The sequence below is a fragment of the Dermochelys coriacea genome, chromosome 3, assembly GCF_009764565.3.
Source record: "Dermochelys coriacea isolate rDerCor1 chromosome 3, rDerCor1.pri.v4, whole genome shotgun sequence".
Classification (NCBI taxonomy): domain Eukaryota; kingdom Metazoa; phylum Chordata; order Testudines; family Dermochelyidae; genus Dermochelys; species Dermochelys coriacea.
In genome coordinates, this window is record NC_050070.1 from 41,173,337 (window position 1) to 41,195,592 (window position 22,256).

Here is a 22,256-nt window from a genome sequence, read left to right on the forward strand (position 1 = left end):
GCTGGATTGGTACTTTGCAATCTGCCCTTATTAAGGGGCAGCACATAGTTTCCCTTCCCCAGCAGCAGAGCAGAGATTGAATTGTGGCTCACAGTTCGGTCCCTGGTTCCCCTTTTCTCCATGGAGGAAATAAGCTGTGCCAGCCCCTTTCCTGGTGCAACTTACTTCCCCCTCTGCAGTGGTTGAACTATGCTAGCCTGTACATTGAAGTGGGAAAGGAGCCAAAGCTTCACCCACTCCCCATTCCTTCATGCTCACTCCCTGTCCATCAGAGCAGGAGGAGGTTTTGCTACCTAGTGGTGGTTGCCCTCCTTCCTGCTCTGTTACTCATGATACAGATAGCCTGTGCTGGTAAGCAAGGGATGATCACCCCCAACATCTGCTTCTTTTGCTCCTATTGTCTAACTGTGAAATATCTCTGGTGGAATTCCCATGACCATGTTATCTTCCTCCACTACAAATTCAGTCTCTCCTCCTTCAGTTCTGCCATCTTCCTAACAAAACAGCTCTCCTTCTCCAACTTTAACTGAATCTAATGTCAAAAATCCTAGCCATATTTCACCACCTTTGCCTCACGCCACACACCCTGCCCTCCTCCTGACTCATTTCTGTCTCCACACAGGATCTCATTGGTGAAAACTGAGAAAACAATATGTGACCTGCCTTCCCTTCTCCTCCAACTCTCGCCCCCCTCTTCTCTGTCATTGGCACATACATTTCTCATATGCTGTCCTCCCCTAACTCCTCCACTTGCTCCAGTGACCCCATCCCAACCCATTTCCTGATATCCCTTGCGCCCAATCTCATCCTCATCTTACTCATCCCATTAACTTTTCATTCTGCTCTGGCTTTTTCTTTTCATGATACATGCATGCTTTGGTCTCTCACATTTTAAAAAAAATGCCCACACTCTTGACCCCACTTGCCTCTCCAACTAGCACTCCAGCTCTCTTCTCCCTTTCATCTGTAAGCTCAGTGAACATGCTGTCTACAATCACTGTCTGGAGTGTCTCTTCTCCAATTACATGCTAGACCCTGTCCAATCTGGATTTTTCCCCTTGGACTCCATTGAAACTATCCTCCCCAAAGTCTCTACTGAGCTCTTCCTAGGTAAAGCTCAGAACTAGGACTCCAGCCTCATCCTTCTTGACCTGCTGGCTGCCTTCAACATCAGCCATGCTCCTTTTCTTGAAATCTTCTTCTCCTTTGGCTTCTCTGATGCTATCCTTTCCTGATTCTCTTCCTACCTCTCTAATCGTTCCTTTAAATCTCTTTTCCTTCTCATTTCCCCTCCAACTTTCTGTGGAGTTCCACAGGAATCTGTCTCTTCTCTTCTTCCTCTACACTTTATCTCTGGGTAATCCCATTCACAAACACAATTTCAGCTGTCATCTCTATGCTTTCAACTCTCATATTTATCTCTCTACTCCAGACCTGTCTCCTTTTGTCCAAATTAAAATCTCAGCATGTCTTTGACATCTCCTTGTGGATGTCTAGCCATCAGTTCAAACTCAACATGGCTACTGCAGAACTCTTAATCTTCTGTCCCTGCTTCTGTTCCAAGCTGTCCCTGCTCCCTCCTTTCTCAATCACTGTGGACCATACCACCATTCGGCCTATCATCTTCAACTTTGAGCTCTTTAGGTCAGTGGTTCTCAATGTGTGGTCTGCAGACCCTTAGGGATACGCCACTATAATCAAGGGGGTCTGGAAATTGATTGGTCCCTCCCAGAGGTGATGTGTGGTGGTGGTGGGGAAGCATGCAGAGTCACATGACCCCCCAGATTTCTTCCTTCTGAGGGGACCCATCCAGAGGGGCTGCCACAGACTCAGCCCCACAGGGCATTGGGGTGGGCAAGGCCTCGGGCCACCTCTTGCCAGAATGCCCAGCAGTGAAGAGGCAGCGGCTCTCCCAGTGGCCACAGTCACTGCATGTCCATGCAGTGCAGGAAGAGGGGACGCAACAGGACGGCTGTCTGGGGGCTGAGAACCCCTTCCCTTTCTACATGGGGCTGCTTCTCCTTCCCTGCTACTGTAGCCCACTGAGATGAGTCGGGGTGGAGGTAGTGCTCTCTCCCTGAGCCCCCCCATGCGGGGCTGGCCCAGCCCTGCCCCAGAACGTTTCTCTGCCGTTGTCTCTGGTCCCTCCGCTGCAGCTGCAGTTATCGGATCCTGCCCACCCTAGCCCGCTAGGTAAGCAGAGCGAGCAAACACCTCTTGCAGGGCCTCAGAGCCTGGCTGGGAGGGGTGACAGGACCGGGGAGGGGGAGAGGCCCACAGGGAGGTGCTGGCTGATGGACTGGCACTGAATTCTGGGCTTGTGTCAGCTGCCCTGTCCCCATGACAGGGAGTGCGACATTGTTCCTCACCTTGAGTGTGAAGCTGCAGGTACCCTCTCCAACACTCCCCAGGTACCTCCTCCCTGTATACAAACACTCCTCCAGCATCCTCCCAGTACACAGATACCCCTCCAACATCTCCTAGATATCCACATATATCACCTAGCAGTGCTGTAATTTATCATTAGTATCTGGTAAGCTGTCAATATTTTAATTTGCAATTTTTTTGTTGATCAGTTCAAATAATAATAATTTTTCTACAGCAGTATTTGAGATAACTGTTAAAGTAACATAAAGAAACAAATTGTGAACAACAAAATAATGAGAGGAGAGTGGGGGGGCGGGTGTCCACAGGTTTGTCTATTTAAATTTAGGTGTCCCTGCGTAAAAAATGGTTGAGAACCACTGCTCTAGGTCATCACAACCAAACTGTCTAAATTTTGCAGATTTTTCTGCATAACAGCTCTAAGATACGGCCTTGGCTGTCCATCCACACTGCTAAAACTCTCATTCAAGGTCAAGGTCTCATCTTGCATCTCAATTACCGCAACATCTTTTCCCTCTGGCCTTGAAAAATGCTATCTTGCCCTGCTAATAGGCCATTCAGAATACTGATGCAAAGATCATTTTTTGAGCCCATTGCTTTGACCATGTTATGACTCTGTATGCATCTCTCCACTGGCTCCTCCTTCTCTATTGTATCAAACATAAGCTTCGTTTTCATTTGCAACACCCTTCACACCCTATTTCCATCCTATCGATCATCTTTCATTTACTGTTGAGATGTCGACTCTCACCTTGGATTTACCCATCATGTCAGCTTTCATCACCCACTTGTTAAATATTCAAACAAGCATCTTTATGCTTTCTTTCATGCTGTCCCTTGTGCTTGGGAAAAGAGCCCCATAAATAGAGCCCTGCAAATCTGCGGACCATTTTGGGGGATTTGATGTGGATTCAAGTTTTATATCCGCACAGGACTCTACTGATAAATAGCTGCAAATCTAACTCATCCTCTTTCAAAACCCTCTTTAAAACTCTTCTTTGCTGTGATGCCTAAAAAAAAAAAAACAAACTTGATAATGTTTAGGCCACTGGTACTCTTATACCAATATTGTCGCTTTTTGTTTCAGTGTAATCTTCCATTGGTCTGTCCGTACACATCTGTTGTCTCTTCCTTATACTTAGATTGTAAGCTATGCAAATTCAAATAATATGAAGAGTCATAACCCCTCTATGCTAGAGTGTACCCACAATCTTGCCCTAAATGTCCACGTGGTAATATTCATATGCACAAGATTTACTGAAGATGTTTTACAAGTACAACATACATGAACAGATACTAGGCAATAGGACAAATGAACAATTCATTAAAGACAAAACTTACTAAAGAAAAGCAAGACTGAGAACTAAAAAACTAATAGAACAAGGTTTCTTTATGCAAATGAATGCCCAACCCTAAAAGTCCTTATTCTTGTGAGTAATTCTTACTTATGTGAGTAATCCACTCATTGCAAACAGGAATCTTTACCCTTTATATAGCATAGACATCTATTAGGTTAGCTATATAAACTTTAAAATTAATTTATCTTTAAAATTTAGAACAATCATAATAATCAACAGTGAAAAAGAATGTTTAAAGGTCTAACAAAACCCAAAACCCAGGTGGGGTTCTCCCAGCTGTATAACTATAAGGAAAAGCAGTACCAGCTGCCCAAGTACACAAGAAATGCTGAGACAGATTAAATCCAGTGCAGAGTAAAATTTAAAAAATTCAATAAAATATATCTGGATTTTAAATTTTAACTAAGTATAAAATGGTACATTGATTTTTGTTTGGTCAGTCACACTGAAGCATGCACAGTTAAATTCCTTCAAGTCCAGGCTTAATACTAACATATCAAATATGGAGCATAATAACATTCTTTCCATATTTTTCACTTTTTTATTAAAGAAAAAAGTTGTTTTTTTTCTATAGAGATCAATGTACAAGTGTGGTATTCACTAAAAATATTTGCTTTCTCTCTCCCCACACAATCCTGGGCCACAGTGATACATAAACTTCATATAGTGAGATCTAACTCAACTCAATAAGGGCTGTCCAGGGTATTGCAGGAAATTGCCGCCTCTGTCACGGGGCTCAGCTAATATTCTATTGAATTATTCAAAACGAGTTTGGTCATTTTGTGAAAGTCTAGAAGAACGCAGGGTGTGGTTGTGACCTGATCCTATAGAGTGTGCAAAAGTGTGGTAGGGAGTAAGAAATCCCACAGCCCTTTTGCAGGTTCTGTATTGGGGCTACTTGCATTGCAGCTGAGCTTTGTGTGCTCAAAGGATTGTAGGGGCTGCACCTGAGATGCTATGGATTTGCCCTTTCTGCCCCCTCTCCCCAAACCAACTGAGCTGCATGGCAATGCAGGATTTATGTTGCATTCCATAAAATATATCACTATTCGCCCACTGCAACAGGGGCCCTAAGAGAAATTAAGTTTCTCTTTTAGGCACAGTGCCTCCCAATGCTCCCCCGGGACTATGCACTCATATTCTATCCCCTACTCTGGACATGCAAATAGCACAATCTAGTCCTTAACTAAAAAACTCAGATACCATAGTGTTCTGCATACTATAAATGCCTAGATAGATCAGCAGACACAGACAGGCTGTCAGTCAGAACTCAAGTAAGCATGAGCCGTTCCAAAACTATTCTCTGTTTTAATTTCTTACATCAGATTCATGAACGCATCCAATATGCCCACTTTTTTTTAACAATTCTGAAGTAATCATCATCTTTATTTTTTGGTAGTCTGCGGTTGGCAGTGGAAGCTGGCAAAGGGTCAATGCCCAGGTTGCAGTGAGATCTCCTCGCTATGCAGTGTTTGATCTTGCAGAAGGAAAATCATATGTTTTCCGAGTCTTGTCAGCAAACAAGCATGGCATTAGCGATCCTTCTGAAATAACACCACCAATTCAAGCACAAGAGACCATTGGTAAGATAGCATAGTAAATGCCACTGATACTTAACAAAATGAAAATAAAGTATGCTTTTAAAAATTAAAGTGTGCATTATAATCAAATTGAATTGTATAAACAAGAGTATTTTTAAGAATTTCACAAGGAATCAAGAAGAAAAGGAGTACTTGTGGCACCTTAGAGACTAACAAATTTATTAGAGCATAAGCTTTCGTGAGCTACAGCTCACTTCATCAGAATGCATCCGATGAAGTGAGCTGTAGCTCACCAAAGCTTATGCTCTAATAAATTTGTTAGTCTCTAAGGTGCCACAAGTACTCTTTTTCTTTTTGCGAATACAGACTAACACGGCTGCTACTCTGAAACAAGGAATCAAGGGCAACCAACTTGCCACATTTTTATTGCATTTGGGATTCTGCATAGCTATTGCATCTCCTTTTGCTGTGTAACGGTATTAAAAAGTTAAATTAATTTCAGTTGGTCGTTCTTCAACAGTGCTTATTAATGTGAATTTTTACAAAAGTAGGACTAGATATCCTGGCCAGACTCCAGTTTAGGTAATTATAGGCTACCTTAATTTCCCTGTAGTTTCAGTTAGATAAAATAGCTTTTCCTTCCCTTCCTAATAACCCTGTTGAGGATTGTTGCTGGTGCAGAATTCCAGTTTTTCACAGGTGGCTGCATTTCAGTGATAGTTGAAGATATGTCTGCACACACAGTGGCTACTTTTCAAAATTCACCTAAATTGTATACTTGGATCCCACATGTACACATGCAAATGGGAATTTAGGGGAGCAGTTACCTACTTTGTGTTCAAAAGTGTGTTTGTGTACTCAGTTTAATAGTGGTCACAAATAGAAAGCACCAGTTGTCACATTATAGAACTCAGATATCACAGTATTTCAATATATTTACTAAAGAATAAGAAAACAGCTATATTATTTAATATGTCACAATATATAAAATGCTAATAGATACTGACTTATATCAACCAGGGTTTTAAAAATTCAACTCACCACCTATAAGGTGATTTGAGATCATTTGGGATGAAATAAAAATATTTTGTGTTTGTACTTCTATAGTAGCTTTGATTTATACCTACTTAATAAACATAAAATACTTAAATTGTTTCCCTGAAATTACGGGGGGCCCGGGCCCTGGCATCTCGGGTCCTTTCTATCTTCTGCCTGTGGCACAAAATAGTCTAGTGTTCTGTGAGCTGTAATGCCATGGTCTAATTTTGATTATTGGGTCTATTGTGTGGGTGCTGGGTGGTGCTGGTGGCTTGTGATGTACAGGAGGTCAGTCTTGGTCCCTTCTGGCCTTAAACTCTGACTCTAAATCACAGAATACTCCACTGAGGTAGGCAATAAAAATACTGGATTTATTTTACCCAGCTCTAAAAATCAGCCACACCTAGGAACTGCTGAACATGGCACAGTGACAGCTTGGGACAGGAAGTGAAAGATACCATTTCAATTGAAACTGCAAGAACATTTTAGGTAGGGAGAATTTAATTACCTGAGCTGGAATTTATGGTTAACCTTCCTACCATTCAAGTTGCAGTACCAGGTAAATGTGCAGTACCATGTAAGGTGGTATTATTATATTTAAATAATAACAGACCACAAATTGTGTCCATCTTCTTTCTTTAGTTTTGTGCTGCTTGCTACAGTTCTGGCTACAGTCACTTGATCCTTTTACTTATATAGCTTTGTGAGCTATTATTCACTGCTGGGTGAAATTTACTCCTGTGCACAAGCTCCATGCACCACTTACGTCCCATATTTTGAGGCCATAAGTGGAAGTTACTTGGTGCATAGACCTTGTGCAGACCTTCAGCACAGAGGTGAATTTCACCTCACTATAAAGATATTCAGGCCCCCATTCAGGATTTAAGTCTATCTATATTCAGGGAATCCATCCCCATTTAACTAAGTTCAGTTCAGCACTTGCTTAACTTCACGCATGTGCTTAACTGCTGTAATGAAAAGCAATGCTTTCCTAAATCAGGGCCTTATCAATTGTTTTGAAAGTAGTTTTTCTTACTGTCTTTTACTTTTGTAATCTTTGTACTTTTGTAAGTTTCATTTGCTTCTGATAGGTTCAATACTACTATAGTGGGTGCTTTTAAAACATTTCTTCTGCTAGTTCATTGCAAGGGCAAATTCATTCTCATACTGAGATACTCCTTCAAAGAGAAGAAACTTTAAGTGAGTCTACTTTATAAAATGTAAGTAAAATCAATAAAACACTGCAGTATGTAGGAATAGCCAGACATATGAATCACTTACAGTACAGCAACCATGCCAATGTATCACATAACAAAATGAATAGAAAAAGTCACAGCTAGTCAGATTTAAATCCTGGAAAGTATACAATGCTGTATCTAGTTGAATTAGTCACTACTTGTTTATATATCCATTACTATAAACCTAGTGAATATTTCTGATATCTCTTTTGCATAGGTGTTCCATCTGCTCCTGGTCGTGTACTGGCAACAAGAAATACAAAAACATCAGTTGTAGTACAGTGGGACAAGCCAAAACATGAAGAAGATCTGTTTGGCTATTATATTGATACTTCTGTGGTTGGAACAAACCACTGGGAACCTTGCAATCATAAACCTATTAAATATAATAGGTACTGGTAATACCTCTGTGTATCCAGATATTTTGAAATCTATTGCATATTAATATGCTGTACAGAGCTGGTTGGAAACTTTCTAACAAAACATTTTCTATGAAAATGTCTATTTTCAGGAAATTGAAATTTTTATGGGAAATGTCCATCTTTGATGATGGGGTGGGGGGAAGGGATTTTCACCAAACAACCAAAACCTTGAAAGCTGAAAAAGAATTCATATGGTGTAGCAAAAATTCTTTGTTTTCATTGACATTTTCCTGTGTAGGAAAAAGGCATTTTCTGACCATATCTAATAATATACCACACCCTTTTATCAGAAATCTATGTCTATCCCACCCATAGTAAGTGGCACAGAACATTAAAGAATCTGTTAAGGATACATGATTTAAAGTGAAAAACAAATATTTGATGCTTTTTTTTTAAAAATCAGGTTTGTGGTTCATGGTCTGACAACTGGAGAGAATTACATCTTCCGTGTGAAAGCTGCGAATGCTGTGGGGGTCAGTGAAAATTCTCAAGAATCTGAACCTATAACAGTCCAGGCAGCCCTCAGTAAGTGTGGTTCTGGCAGCTCTGCTTTGCATTTATTTTGTGGGTTAAAATTTTGATACCAACTAACTCCTATGGTCTCATTTAGGATAATAGTACCCTTTTCAGCCATGGAACATCTGTCTGTGTTAAAGTTTACTATCATGCATTTGGCTACTGTGCAGGGAAAAGACAGTGTAAAGGAAGAAAAGGAAGAAAGGAAGTTTTTTTTTATGAAAGACATTTTAGAAATATAGGGCCAGATTCACCCCTATTCCCAGGCTGCTTTGTGTTGTTAAACTAGCCTGTGACAGATTTCTAATGCTCATTTAGGGCAAATCAGTTTACTAGTCAATCTGGTCCACCAAGAAGACTTTCAGGTACTACAAGGCTACACCCAACAGAAAATTGTTTGATTGCTGTAACAGTCAAGGCAAATGCCTCTCCTGTTTCTCACAAACAGCCTTGGATGCCTTCTAGTTGGTTATTATTTATGTATTTATTTATTACCCTTACCGAACCACCATCACAATCATATGCAGCAAGTCTATTTACAGCTTTTCCTAATCCTTAGCCTTTTCTCCCGAAAGAGAAAGAACTCTTACCATCCTGAGATCCTTCTTCTAAGCTTTCCTAGCCTTTTCCTTTGGACTTCCTTTCGGTGCTTTTAACTAACCTCTCCACCAGGTGGGATAATTAGCTCCTTAGCTAATAAACCCCCGTCTGCTTAGGCAATTAAGTCCTCTCCTCTTCCATCAGGCCTTTCCTAGTAGAGCTAATGAATGCTTAAGTGATCAGAGTGCTGGATCAGCTACTGGCTGTCACAATTAGATCAGTAGGTTTGATGGAAACCCAGATTTCCTTTTAATACAAAATATAGTTGGGAAGATCCGCATCTTCCAGCATTCTGCAAGCAAAGCCTCAATCTAAGTAATCCATTTCTGCCCTTCGTTGCATGTACACAGCTCCATTGGCTTGAATAGGCATCATACAGGCTTATTGGAGGGCATAATGGCTCCTTGGGCCATAATGCACACACACAGGTAAAGTATAATCTCTATTTCTATTCTGCCTTTGATTTTCCAATTGCATTCACAGCCTTGAGACTTGAATGAAAAGTAACAAAAATGTCCTGCACTTGGAAGATCAGTTGGATTTAATAGTATATTCTTTTAGTAAGAAAATTTTTCAATTAAATATTTGAATGTGTTCTCTTTCAAAGTTGTAGAGGAAGGACAATCAACATTGTATTCAGAAATAAATTTTAAAAGATTTGCATATTAGAAGACTTTTCCTTAATCTTTGATATTTTATTATTGAAAAAAATCTATTCTATTTGATTGTTTTAGGAGGGAGTGTACCTCATATTGGTAGGTAGCAGGAAAGTATGCTTATATTTGTTTACCTTTAGATTCTAATACACCTGCACTTTTTAATGTTGCAACATCTCTTCTCAGACACCATGGCGGTCACTTAGTCAGTTGGAAGGCATAAAAATAAAATAAAAATAACAGATTTTTTGGAATTTGTCTTCACATTTTATTTGAAGTTGTTGGTTGCATGGGGCTGTATCATTTAACACTGCACAGTCTTATGGCCCAATCTTGCAAACCCATACGCCTGTGAGTAGTGCTTATCCACATCAGCAGTCATAACTGGGAACTTAATGGGAGCACTCATACAGCTGAAGTGATTGACATGTGTGGGTTTGCAGGATCGAGGCTTTCCATTGGTAAGAATTCACTGGTGCACACTACTATTTAACTTGAAGTGGTAATAACAGAAAAGCCCAGGTTGTTTAACAAAGCCAGACCCACTCTGAGGTGCTGAGATATGTTTTACATGCTTTATTACAACTGGCTGTGAATGGTGCTCTGGAGTCTCATCCATATTTGGAAAAGAACAATGCCTGTTTTTGCTGATTGCTGTCAGTACTTCATGCTGAGCACAAATACAGCTCTAAAAGCAGAGACTATATTGGGCCTCGGGTAGTTTTTTTCTAGTCTTTTAAATGTGATGGGCCAAATTCTATGCAGGAAGACCCAGTAACTCAGCTAAAATGCTCTGGGGAGCTCCAGGGGAGGGAACCTAGCTAGCACTGCTTATAGAACTACAGATCCAGGAAGGGGTACCTTTAGCGAAGGTTATGATCACAGATGGCAAATGCAAGATAGTGCTGGGGGAAGTGTATGCTAGGCCTGTTGAATAGGTGTAACAAACAGCACAGGAAAACAACCTTACAAACCCTCTTGCGAGCTCTGGAGATATGCCTGCTCCTTGCTTTAGCAGGTATAACGTCTTTGGGGAAAACTCACAAAGAACATTATTCTTCCTGGTTCAATGTAGCTTAGGCTTGTGGCATCTTAACAAAGTTCACAGCAGTGAACATAGCAACCTCAGTTTGAAGTACTTGCTAGAAGATTTCAGAAGCCTTGGTCAGGAGGTATTTTCATTAACTTCAACACTGCTGAAGACCCTTTAATGTTGAGCGAGACATCCTTGCACCTATTTGAACATTTCAGCGTATTAGGAATGTGTTGATCCAGACAGCCTTCTGTTCCAGTCCATTCCAGCCATTTTATAACTTGCATTATCAGCATTATTGCCAAGGAATGCAAAATCTGATAATATTGGGCAGACATAGCAGCAAAATCTCTTTTGGCAAAGGGGCTCTTGCTTGCTTGCTGTTGTTCACCAAGGTATTAGTCATCTCAAAGTGAATTTTTATTACTATCCTTACAGACCATTGCGTAGATGCAGTAACCTGTAGCCACATGTTATAGAAGAGAAGAGGGGGAAAATGACCATATTTCTTCTAGCTGTTGTGTTTTGAACACTGTACTAATACTCAGTACGCTTATTTTCTTGTAGCCTGTCCATCACATCCTTATGGCATCACACTCCTTAACTGTGATGGTCACTCAATGACTCTCGGGTGGAAACTGCCAAAGTTCAGCGGAGGATCACCAGTCCTTGGTTATTATATAGATAAGAGGGAGGCTCATCACCATAACTGGCATGAAGTCAATTCTTCCCCTGTTAAGGAGAGAATTTATACGGTTGGTATTATTTTACTCTTGGACAATTGGCAAAGTTTTACTTGTTTGAAGGGACAGTACTAAAAATGGCTCAGTCCCCTCAACTGTGTGTTGTGGAGAGCAACAAAGTGTGACAAACTTGAGAATTGGGGTGGAGAGGCATGCAAAGGGGAAAGTAGCAATGCAGCACAATCCACTGCCCCCCTAGACCTAGAGAAGTATGGCTGGTTGGATGAGGGAGATTTGAGGAATAGATTGGAAGCATGTTTCCTATTCAGGGCAGAGTAGCTTGTGATCTAAAAAGATGTCATACACCAGTTCTTTAACATATGGTGGGAGAGCAGAAGAATGTGGCTGAGCAGGCTACTATGCTGCCTGTAGTGTGGGAGGTCTGGAGAGAGAACAGAGATGGGCGAAGATCAAAGGAAGCAGACCTGCCCTTTCTGTGGATCTCTCCCCTCAACTAAAAAGAAAATCATGCTCCAGCCCTACCACTTTGCCTCTGGTCCAGCTTCCAGTGCAGAGCAAATGCTGCTCTAGAGCAACGGAGGGTCATGATTGATTGATTGATGGTACTTCCCATAATTTATGAGGTGCTTTCCAAACGGAGAATAGGGCATGGCTCTTGCCCCAAGGAATTTACAATCTGAAGACACAGAGAGAGATTGGGTGGAAGGGATACAACCATTTAGTAGTGAAGGTGGTGCTTAACCACATGTTTGGGTAATATTAGGTTAAATTATTACATTTTTATTTATTTTTCAAAATGTTTTTCATTTGACGCATCAAGGATTGGCTACAACTAGAGATAAGATACCTGATGGGGTGAACCTGTGCTCTGAAATGGTACAGAGACTCATCTTTCTCAGAACCCTGGCTGGTGTGTTGGTCACGTGCTTAGGGTCAACCTGCTTGGCATATTTCAGGATGGGAGGGACCTTTCCTCAGAGTCACATTGGCAGGGACCTGGGGATGGGAGGTTGCCTTCTTCCAGCATGGGGCATGGATCACCTGTTAGGATTGTCTGGGTATGCCTCATCTAATCAATTCTCTGCCAATGCAGGGGAGTCAAGCATTGGTGGCAGCTCAGTCTCTCCTGTTCTCTGCCCGTGGCACACAACGGTGTAGGACTGAATTCTTTAGTCTAACTCAAGATACTGGACTCCATATAAGGGTAACTGGGTGGAATGTAATAGGGGAAGTCAGATTAGATGATCTAATGGTCCCTTCTGGCCTTGAACTCTATGAAACTATAAATTAGAAATTATTCCCAAATATTCCTCAAAATTATCAGTGTGAGTCACCTAATTTCCCCATAAGTCTCGCAGCAGGAGTGAGTCTTTAGGAGAGATCTTAATGCAAAGGAGGCAATATCTTTGCTGATGAGCTCATGCACAGGAGCCAGCATAGAAGACACAGAGATGTATGTTTCAGAGTAGCAGCCGTGTTAGTCTGTATTCGCAAAAAGAAAAGGAGTACTTGTGGCACCTTAGAGACTAACAAATTTATTAGAGCATAAGCTTTCGTGAGCTACAGCTCACTTCATCGGATGCATTTGGTGGAAAAAAACAGAGGAGAGATTATATACACACACACACACACACAGAGAACATGAAACAATGGGTTTATCATACACACTGTAAGGAGAGTGATCACTTAAGATAAGCCATCACCAGCAGCAGGGGGGGGAAGGAGGAAAACCTTTCATGGTGACAAGCAAGGTAGGCTAATTCCAGCAGTTAACAAGAATATCAGAGGAACAGTGAGGGGTGGGGTGGGGGGGAGAAATACCATGGGGAAATAGTTTTAGAAGGGTGGATAAGTATGAAAGGGAAGAGTTAGTCAGGGTGTTAAGTTTTTTCTTCTATGCATTCTATGCAAACATATAATGTAAATTAAGAAAAACAAATTAGTCTTTAATTAATTTGGTGTCTAAGGTCACAGTCCTCCAAGTTTTTAGAGCATAAGCTTTTGTGAGCTACAGCTCACTTCATCGGATGCATTGAGCTGTAACTCACGAAAGCTTATGCTCTAATAAATTTGTTAGTCTCTAAGGTGCCACAAGTACTCCTTTTCTTTTTGCGAATACAGACTAACAAGGCTGCTACTCTGGAACCAGTCCTCCAAGTGACTGTGCTTGGATGCAGGAGTGCATCTGCATGCAGCCATTTGAGGGATCGAAGCCTGAAATACTGATTGAAATAAAGGAAACAAAGCTTTTAGGCACATAACATATTTTATGATGCCTGGTAAGCATACTAGGCTCTCTGATACACAGTATTAGAACATAAATAGATAGAGGGAAACCAGGAAATCTATGGAGATTCATCCTTTTCCTGGATTAAATAATTGTACCTTACTCCATAAATATATTTTCCCCTTAATAACTGGTGGAGGCTTAAACCATTTTTACTGGCTGCACTAAGTTCTTATGTTGTTAGTTACTTTATATATTAAGAAATTCTGGCTAAATTCTTTTAGTGCCTGGCAATCTCCTAGCTCAGTTTGGTTTTGCTTTGATCTTGTATTTGACGCTAGTTCAGATAAACTTTCAAGCATAAATCTCTCTATTCCCATCAAAAATTAAATACTACATTAAAATCCTTCTTTATCTCCTTTTTCTCAAAGACTACTGACCTAGTTTCTCTAACATTTGTGAACATCTAAGATCCTCCAGGCCCTCCACAGTGGTGCCTGTGATTAGCTGAGCCTTCCCTTTCACAATTTTAAAAGAAAATAAAACGGGAAGGAAATCTGCAGGGTCTGTGGAGGGTCCAAATGCAGAACTACCACAGTGATTGTGCTGCTCAGGGGAGCAGGCCATAGGAAGGCCCTGGGACTTCCATAAGCTGCAAAGCTGAGCTCAAATAGTGACGCGCTCACCATAAAAAGCCAGGAGAGTGACAGAGATGTGACTAGTGGCTCTGGCTTGGATCTACTGGCTATCAGCTGTGCCCTGCTGATCCCATCCCCAGTGCTATCTCCTCCCTTTCTAGAATCTATAATATTTAAAGAAAAGAAATAAAAGCCCTATGCAATTAAGTACAACAACTGAGGAAAAGGACCCAAACAAAACAAATGCAGGATCTGAGTTATTTAAATATACTCCTCTCCCAAGAGGTTTATTTCCTTTCCCCTTAGATTTCTGTTATCCACCCTTTTTCCCCTTCCACCCTGAGGGGTGTGTCATTATTTTCTGTTATGACCTAGGTTGTGCCCTTGTCTTACTCAGCTGAGAAGTACAGCCTCTCTGACACCCCCAGTTCAGTCAATAAGGCCTACCTGTATCTGGGCTTTGATTGAACACAGCTCCTGCTCTTCAGATATACCCCCTTGTGAGCAACTGGTTGGGGAGGGGGCAGAAGGGTAGAGAGTGGGCATAGGTGATGGAGATGATCCTCTTTCTTGCATAGGTGACGGAGATGATCCTCTAAGTAGCTGGTCACTCGTGAGGTCAAAGTATGCTCCACCTTTTGCAGAGCTGCAAAAATGTATTTCCCACTGCAGCAAGAGGAGGGAAGAGGAGGAACTGTGCCTTGAAGGGTGTATGTGAGGGACATTACTAAGGCTGATTGTGTTGTGATAAAAGCTGTGTCTATATGAGCTCTCTTGTTTAGATTGTAAGATCCTTAGAGCAGGATCTTGTTTTACTTCCTTGTACAATCTATGGTGCTTAATAATGATTAAATCAATCAGTGAATAAATGTATGTTTTTATTGTTAAATTTCCAAGGCCTTGAATAAAAAGTAATACATTTTCATGTATATTAATTTGTCCTTGGCTGTTTTGAAAAGGTAGAGCATTTGACAGAAAACTCCTTCTATGAATTCAAAGTCGCTGCTACAAACCTGGCTGGTATAGGACTTCCCTCAGATCCCAGTGAGCACTTTATGTGTAAAGCCTGGACCATGCCAGAACCTGGTAAGTCTATTAGTTCCTCATAATACTCAATTTAATGCAAATTCCTTGCAACACAGTCAATTTGAAATCCCAGTGTGAATATATAAGGAAGGTGTAATTTTCTTACAAGAGTTCCTGTCAAATTGCTTCAATAGGATGTGTCTGATTTTCAAAAAGCTAAACGAGAAGTGTACTAAATTTGCTGATACACTGTGAGTGGATGGGATGGCCCAGGTGATATGAAGTGGGTTGGGGGGAGGGATAGCTTAGTGGTTTGAGCATTGGCCTGCTAAACCCAGGGTTGTGAGTTCAATTCTTGAGGGGGCCACTTAGGGATCTGGGCCAAAAATTGGGGATTGGCCCTGCTTTGAGCAGGGGCTTGGACTAGATGACCTCCTGAGGTCCCTTCCAACCCTGATATTCTATGTTAAGGTTTGAATCTGACACTTATTGGTGGTGAACAAAAGTCATTGTCACTGGATGGCTCTGTGTCCTGTGTAAAATGAATTGAGGTCTTCAGTCAATTGCAAGTGAACTGATATATCTATATCACAATATACACCCTTACAGTTGCAGCCATTACTGGCAGTCCCAACACGTAGTTGATCTCTAATAAGGCAGTTTATAAATAGGCTGATGCAGGAAACAAGCCACTACTAGGAAGGCTATTGGCACTGTCTAGCAAAGAGTAAGGGAATGATCTAGATCCTACTGAAGTCAGTCAGGGTATGGCTATGCTACAAAGAAACCACAGCACCAAGTCTTGAGCCCTAATCAACTGACTCAGGCCCACAGGGCTCAGGCTGTGGGGCTGAAAATAGCAGTTTAGATGTTCGTATTTGGGCTACAGCCCAGGCTCTGAAACTCTGTGTGTGTGTGTCTGTGTCTCAGAGCTCAGGCTCCAGCCTGTGCCTGAACATTGACACAGCAATTTTTAGCCAAGCAGCCAGAATTAATTAGCCTGGACTCTGAAAATCGGTGCTGTGGATTTTTTTATTGTAGTGTAGATGTTGCTCTAGACTCTTCCCATCGACTTCAGTGGGAGTTTTGTTGGGCCCTAAACAAACACAGAGGTAAAAGCCCTATTTGTAGTCCCAACAGGACAGCGTTATGGCCCATTAGCATATTGCGAGGAAACCTGCAGTTCTGCTCTCCATCCTCCTCAAGCTTCAGGCTTCAGGACTGTTAATCACAAGCACTAAATTCACTTTTAAAAAATGTTAAATGAGAAAATATTACTGGCCCAAGAGTCACAGATCACAAATGCTTAACCCGCGTAGGATTGTAAAAAGTAACTCTTCTTTGGTTATTATTGGGGAGCATTCAGAGCAATAATTTTGACTCCAATTTTATTTAATTTCAGGTTATTTAGTAAAGGGCACATTTTGATGCCCTCATTCACATTAAGTAGCACCTTCCTTCATGAATGGTCCCATTGACCACTGGGAATAGATCAGTACATCTATTCATGTCTGCTTTCTGAACAAAATACCTTACTGGATTAATTTTCTCTGGGGAAATTTAAACTGTTTTTCCTAAAACTAGATAAAAGTTCTCACTGTCTCCAGTGTGGCTTGATGGGGGTGTAAGTCAGAGGATAATTTTATGTTTCTTTTTATTTTATATATGGAAAATAACTTTGGACTGGAATGAGAAACATTTAGCTAAATTCTCCATTGAGTTATACCAGTCCTAACTGTTGGCTTCTATGATATTACAGTGGTGTAAGTAAGAGAATTTGACCTGCTGTCCATTATCACATGTGAGATTTTCACATTCTTTTGTAAGTACTGAGGATCAAAATGACATCAAGGGGTAGTTACTCTTCTGAATGGGCCAAGTACTGCACTGATTTACTCCTTCTGAAATCTTCCACAAAGTCAGTGGAATTACCCAGTGTGTGAATAAGCAAGGATTTTTCCCTTTTGAGTTTGTCTAAAAATAAAATAAAAGGTGTCTTCAGGAGACAAAGAGGAAATAGCTTTCATTTCCATGATGAACATCTTGATCTTTTGTTGTCCGCAGTCTGATTGCATTGTTCTCATTATGCAGTTAACTGAAAAGGTGGTATTACATTTCTTCCTGCTAGAAAAAAAGCTGTTTAAAATGTTCTCCAAACCTCTTTGAAAGTAGTGTTAGAAAATGGCTTAGCAACAACCAAAAGGAGGAAGTGTGATTTGAATTAGGATGGAGTGACAGTCTGAGCCTTTTACGCTTATTACATAAAGAAATTCCATAAAAACATACATGTCTACCACACACCTGTTCTTGCTGTGGATATTGGAAGAGCTCTTACACATTTTGGTTCTTCTACAGGGAGGCCAAAACCCAATGCAAGGTTTCCAGTTTCCAATCCAGTGTGTAGGGGAATAGCTGGTGTCCATTTTTTTTCTGCAGAGCCCCAGCCTTAGGTATATCTGTTAGCCTCTATGAGTTTACAATGTCAGCTAATGAATTATTCTACATGAATTAGAACAACGAAAGATTGCACCTTTTACTAGTAGTATAGAGTCCTCTTCATCAAGTCTCGCACTACATTTTTCTTCCACCTTCTAGGACTTTAGTAAATACAGCTGCCTATAGGAAATTTAACTATTAGTGGCCATAAAGACAGTTAGCTTGGGATTTTCAAAGGACCCGAAGACAGTTAGGAATCGAACTTCAGCTCCTTTAGGCTCCTTTGACAATCTCAGCCTTACATTTACATGAGAAATCTCTTACCTGTACTCATTGGTCTGAAAGAGTGCACAGGTTTATAAAGAAAACACACTGGTAAATTTACAAATGGAATTGTATGACAAGGTTGCCTGAGACAGCAGGGGACTAGACCTGTTGACCAAAGAGGTCCCTTCCAATCCTATGTTCCGTATTTTATATCCAATGGAGAATCACCCCTTTATTGCTCACTAATGATATCCTTATGCGTGTCTTGTGAACCATATCCATTTCATCCACTGTAGCATTTCATGTTGGTTATTTATCATTATTGAAAGTCAGATGGAATGGAGGGAAACACTAATTTATTCAAAAGAACCTGTCTTTGTTTTGTGTTTTTGAATGGTAGTTGTATACTATTGTAGGTTTGTTCTGTGTGATAGAAAGAAATCTGATGTGGTTTACTGTTTTGTACTCTGTTCAAACTCAGTTTTATTAACATTTTCTTATATAAAGAAATATTGTAAATTGTGTGGTACCAGAACAATTTCAGTGAAAGAAAAAGAAGATGTGGTAGTGAGAATATAAGCCTTCAAGATACAAAGACACAAAAACACACATATACTACTTACAGTGTCAAGGAAATTTGAGTGCCTACTATTTTAATAGTTCGTTGTCTAAATGTCCTCTTCAATTCCCTTCCTCTAGGGTGATCTACACCCGTCCTCAGACTGAAAAGTGATCTTCTGTCAATGCATATAGAGCCTGATCCAAATCCGATCAAATACATGCAAAATCTCCCACTGACTTCAGTGGGCTTTGGATCAGGCCAGTGGCTCCTGTTTCATACTCACCAATAAAATAGAAACAATAAAACTGAAAATGGAAGTATTGATGCTTAGTCACCAGTTTGATTCCAAATTCAATGGAGCAGCCTTGAATTTGAAATAGTGAATTAAAATAACAATAAAAAGAAGCACCTATCCCTCCTCAGAATATTTTAGAGTGCCTGGATTTTCAAATGAATAATTTAACCTCAGAATGAAACAACTGGGATGCAGCTAACAATGTACGCTTTGGAATACTAATGTTACTCTTGCATAAGGGAGGTGGTGCAGTAAACAGTTTTTGTGAGTTGACATAGACATAGGCATTTTAACCTGAGAAAATATAGCAATATATACAACTTCTTTTTCTAAAGGGGGGGAAATTGAAACCAAACAAAAAAAATAAATTGCACATTCCTCCCCCGTCCAAAAGGGCCAGGTTATAAAACGTTATTAAGTTTGACTAATTTTTCAATATTCAAAATATTTTAGGGCCTGCCTATGATCTGACATTCTGTGAAGTTAGGAATACATCACTAGTACTTCTATGGAAAGCACCTGTGTACATTGGTGACAGTCCTGTTACTGGGTATTTTGTGGACTATAAGGAAGTAGATTCAGAAGAGTGGACCACTGCTAATGAAAAACAAATATCACACTGTTACTTAGAGGTAACATTTCATTTACTACAAGGTTGTTGTAGTTACTGTTGTTTCAATGAAAAAGTGACCAAGCAAGAAAACCTGGAGGTGAAAACCTGGCCTCACTGAAATGAATAGAAGTTTCACCATTGATTTCAATGGGGTCAGGATATCACCCTTGAACTTCTGCTAACAAATTCTTATTACTCAATTATACAAATTTATGTAATTAACACAAACTTCACTCTGTCCTTTTCAAGGTCAATGATTTACATGAGGGCAAAACCTATGTTTTCAAAGTCCGTGCAGTGAATAAAGCCGGTATAGGCAAATCATCTGATATTTCTGAGCCAGTGCTTGTCAAGGCAAAACCAGGTATGAACTAAATTATGTTATCTCCCAAACATAAAATGTAGATATAATATAATTTATAATTTATAATTTAGAAAATGGTGTAAACACTACTGTAGCAGAAATAAGCATTCCAGGAACTTAGGATAGTTTAATGTTGGTACTGAAAAACTTGTCAGTTTTAACTGAGATAACCATATCTGCTGATATAGTTATCAAAGTATTGGCAGTGTGTCTTTGTAATTTCTTTTACTTACTGAGGGAAAATACCTGGATAAATACAAATGCTGAGATTAGCTAACTGTAAACCTTATTTAGTTATTTAAAGCAACTGGAAAGTTATTAAGCATTGTCTTATCCATTAAATCTAATTATGAACAAGACATTTACAACAACCACTGTTAGTGCTAACTACTGTGGTAGGTGTTGAAAGGACATGTATTATATACAAGGGTATTAAAAAAAATTTGTTACCATGTTGCTAAATAATTAATAAGGCCACATTTTGTCACCCTTATTCACACTGAGTAGTACTCCACAACTAGTCTCGCTGATTTCAGTGAGTCTGCTCATACAGTAAAGTATTTCCTAATTTGAGTGTGAGAGGCATAACCTGGCATGCTGATTGTTAACACTGCAAGAATATTTAAATAACTTAGTTTGTGTTACAATTTATATTACTAGTTTACTTTTCAAGTTTACAGTCAGTTTTGTTTCATAGCTCAGTGTCACTAAGCATTTTTAGACTTCTGTTTCCTTGTACAGTATAAGAAACTCCATTCTAGGATGTTAAGCAAATCACTTCAACGCATGCTTAAAGTTAGAAATGTGCTGAAGCCTGTTTTAATGTGCTTAAGACACATTTCTGAAGAAGGATGGATTTAAGTACCTGCTTAAGTGCTTTGCTGAACCGGGGCCTTGAAGAATAAATGCTGTTTATTGACTGCTGTGTTTATGAACTGATTCTTAATTTTCAGGAACTAAGGAAATTACTGCAAATGTGGATGATGAAGGTAACATTTACCTAGCTTTTGATTGCCCAGAAGTGACAGAGGCATCAGATTTTACTTGGTCTAAATCCTATGAAGAGATTACTGATCTTGACAAATTTAATGTTGAAACAACTGGAGAGCAGTAAGTTCTGCAACTCTGTATAAAGGCACTAGAAGTTTGTTCTTGTAAAACTTTGCCCACTTGTGACAAAGCCACTAACTGTATATATATATATATTTTTAATGATTTCTTTAGTTCTAAGTTGTACTTCAAAAATCCTGATAAAATGGACTTGGGAACCTATTCTGTAGCTGTTAGTGACACAGATGGCATCTCATCCAGCTTTAAAATGGATGAGAAAGGTAAGAGCACTATTATTTAAGCACTGCCTCTCTTTATCTGTGAGGCTATATTAAGAAAACAAGATGTACACGCAAACTAGGTAATTTCATAAGAAGTTACTTATTGTTCATGACATAAAGCACCCATTCTGTTTTGTGCAGAAGAACAAAATAAATATGAATGAACAGGCATTCTGGGAGTGGCTGTCTATTTTCCTGGTTAGCATACAAGTGAAATTTCAGCATTGTGTACTTAAGGAAATAGTTAACTAAAAAAAAGATAAAGGATGTACACAATTAGTATTAATTTTCAAATTTACTGTAAAGCTAGGATGCAATAAAATCTGAAAAAAACCCACTATCAACAAAAAAATCTGGTAGTTTCAATTGCACGAGCAATTCAGTTAAGCTTCTGAAAATCCAATTAGCTGTGTGCACTATTTTGTGAACTTATGTCCCTAATTCTACAGTTAACATGCTCTGAAAATCTGGCCCATAGTATGTTTCTTTAATAATCAACTGTGTAACAGCTAATTAACCTAAACTCAAAATCCTATACACTATCCAAAGTGACTTAAATAGTTTGAAAAATACAGATACAGCCTCTGGAGTTAAATGTATAGAACTAGGTTATAAGTCTAAGATGCAGAGCTGTAATTGGAAGGAAGGAGGAAGAACTATATTAGTGGAATAGCAGTGTCTTGAGATATTGGGCCAAATTCTCCTCTTAGTTACCTTGGCATAAATCTGGAGTAGCTATGCTCTACTTCACTGGGGTTGCCATTATTTAGTGTGCCCATCACTATCCAAGGGAAGCTGGGAGAGTGAGGGTATTGGAGAGGTTTCAGAGTAGCAGCTGTGTTAGTCTGTATTTGCAAAAAGAAAAGGAGTACTTGTGGCACCTTAGAGACTAACAAATTTATTAGAGCATAAGCTTTCGTGAGCTAAGTGAGCTGTAGCTCACGAAAGCTTATGCTCTAATAAATTTGTTGGTATTGGAGAGGTTCACTTGCTACATTTTAGCAAG

At 39.9% G+C, this 22,256-nt stretch overlaps 1 protein-coding gene across 1 annotated transcript in view; it reads left to right on the forward strand.

Annotated features, from left to right (window-relative positions):
* MYOM2 (myomesin 2) overlaps nt 1–22,256 on the forward strand; it is a 114,295-nt gene that overhangs the window by 53,367 nt on the left and 38,672 nt on the right. Inside the window, exons 15-24 of the mRNA XM_043510349.1 lie at nt 5,143–5,326; nt 7,778–7,952; nt 8,386–8,507; nt 9,833–9,853; nt 11,355–11,542; nt 15,316–15,442; nt 19,396–19,574; nt 19,805–19,919; nt 20,873–21,029; nt 21,144–21,250. Coding sequence (XP_043366284.1) covers nt 5,143–5,326; nt 7,778–7,952; nt 8,386–8,507; nt 9,833–9,853; nt 11,355–11,542; nt 15,316–15,442; nt 19,396–19,574; nt 19,805–19,919; nt 20,873–21,029; nt 21,144–21,250 — 1,375 coding nt within the window. The remainder of the gene's footprint in view (nt 1–5,142; nt 5,327–7,777; nt 7,953–8,385; nt 8,508–9,832; nt 9,854–11,354; nt 11,543–15,315; nt 15,443–19,395; nt 19,575–19,804; nt 19,920–20,872; nt 21,030–21,143; nt 21,251–22,256) is intronic.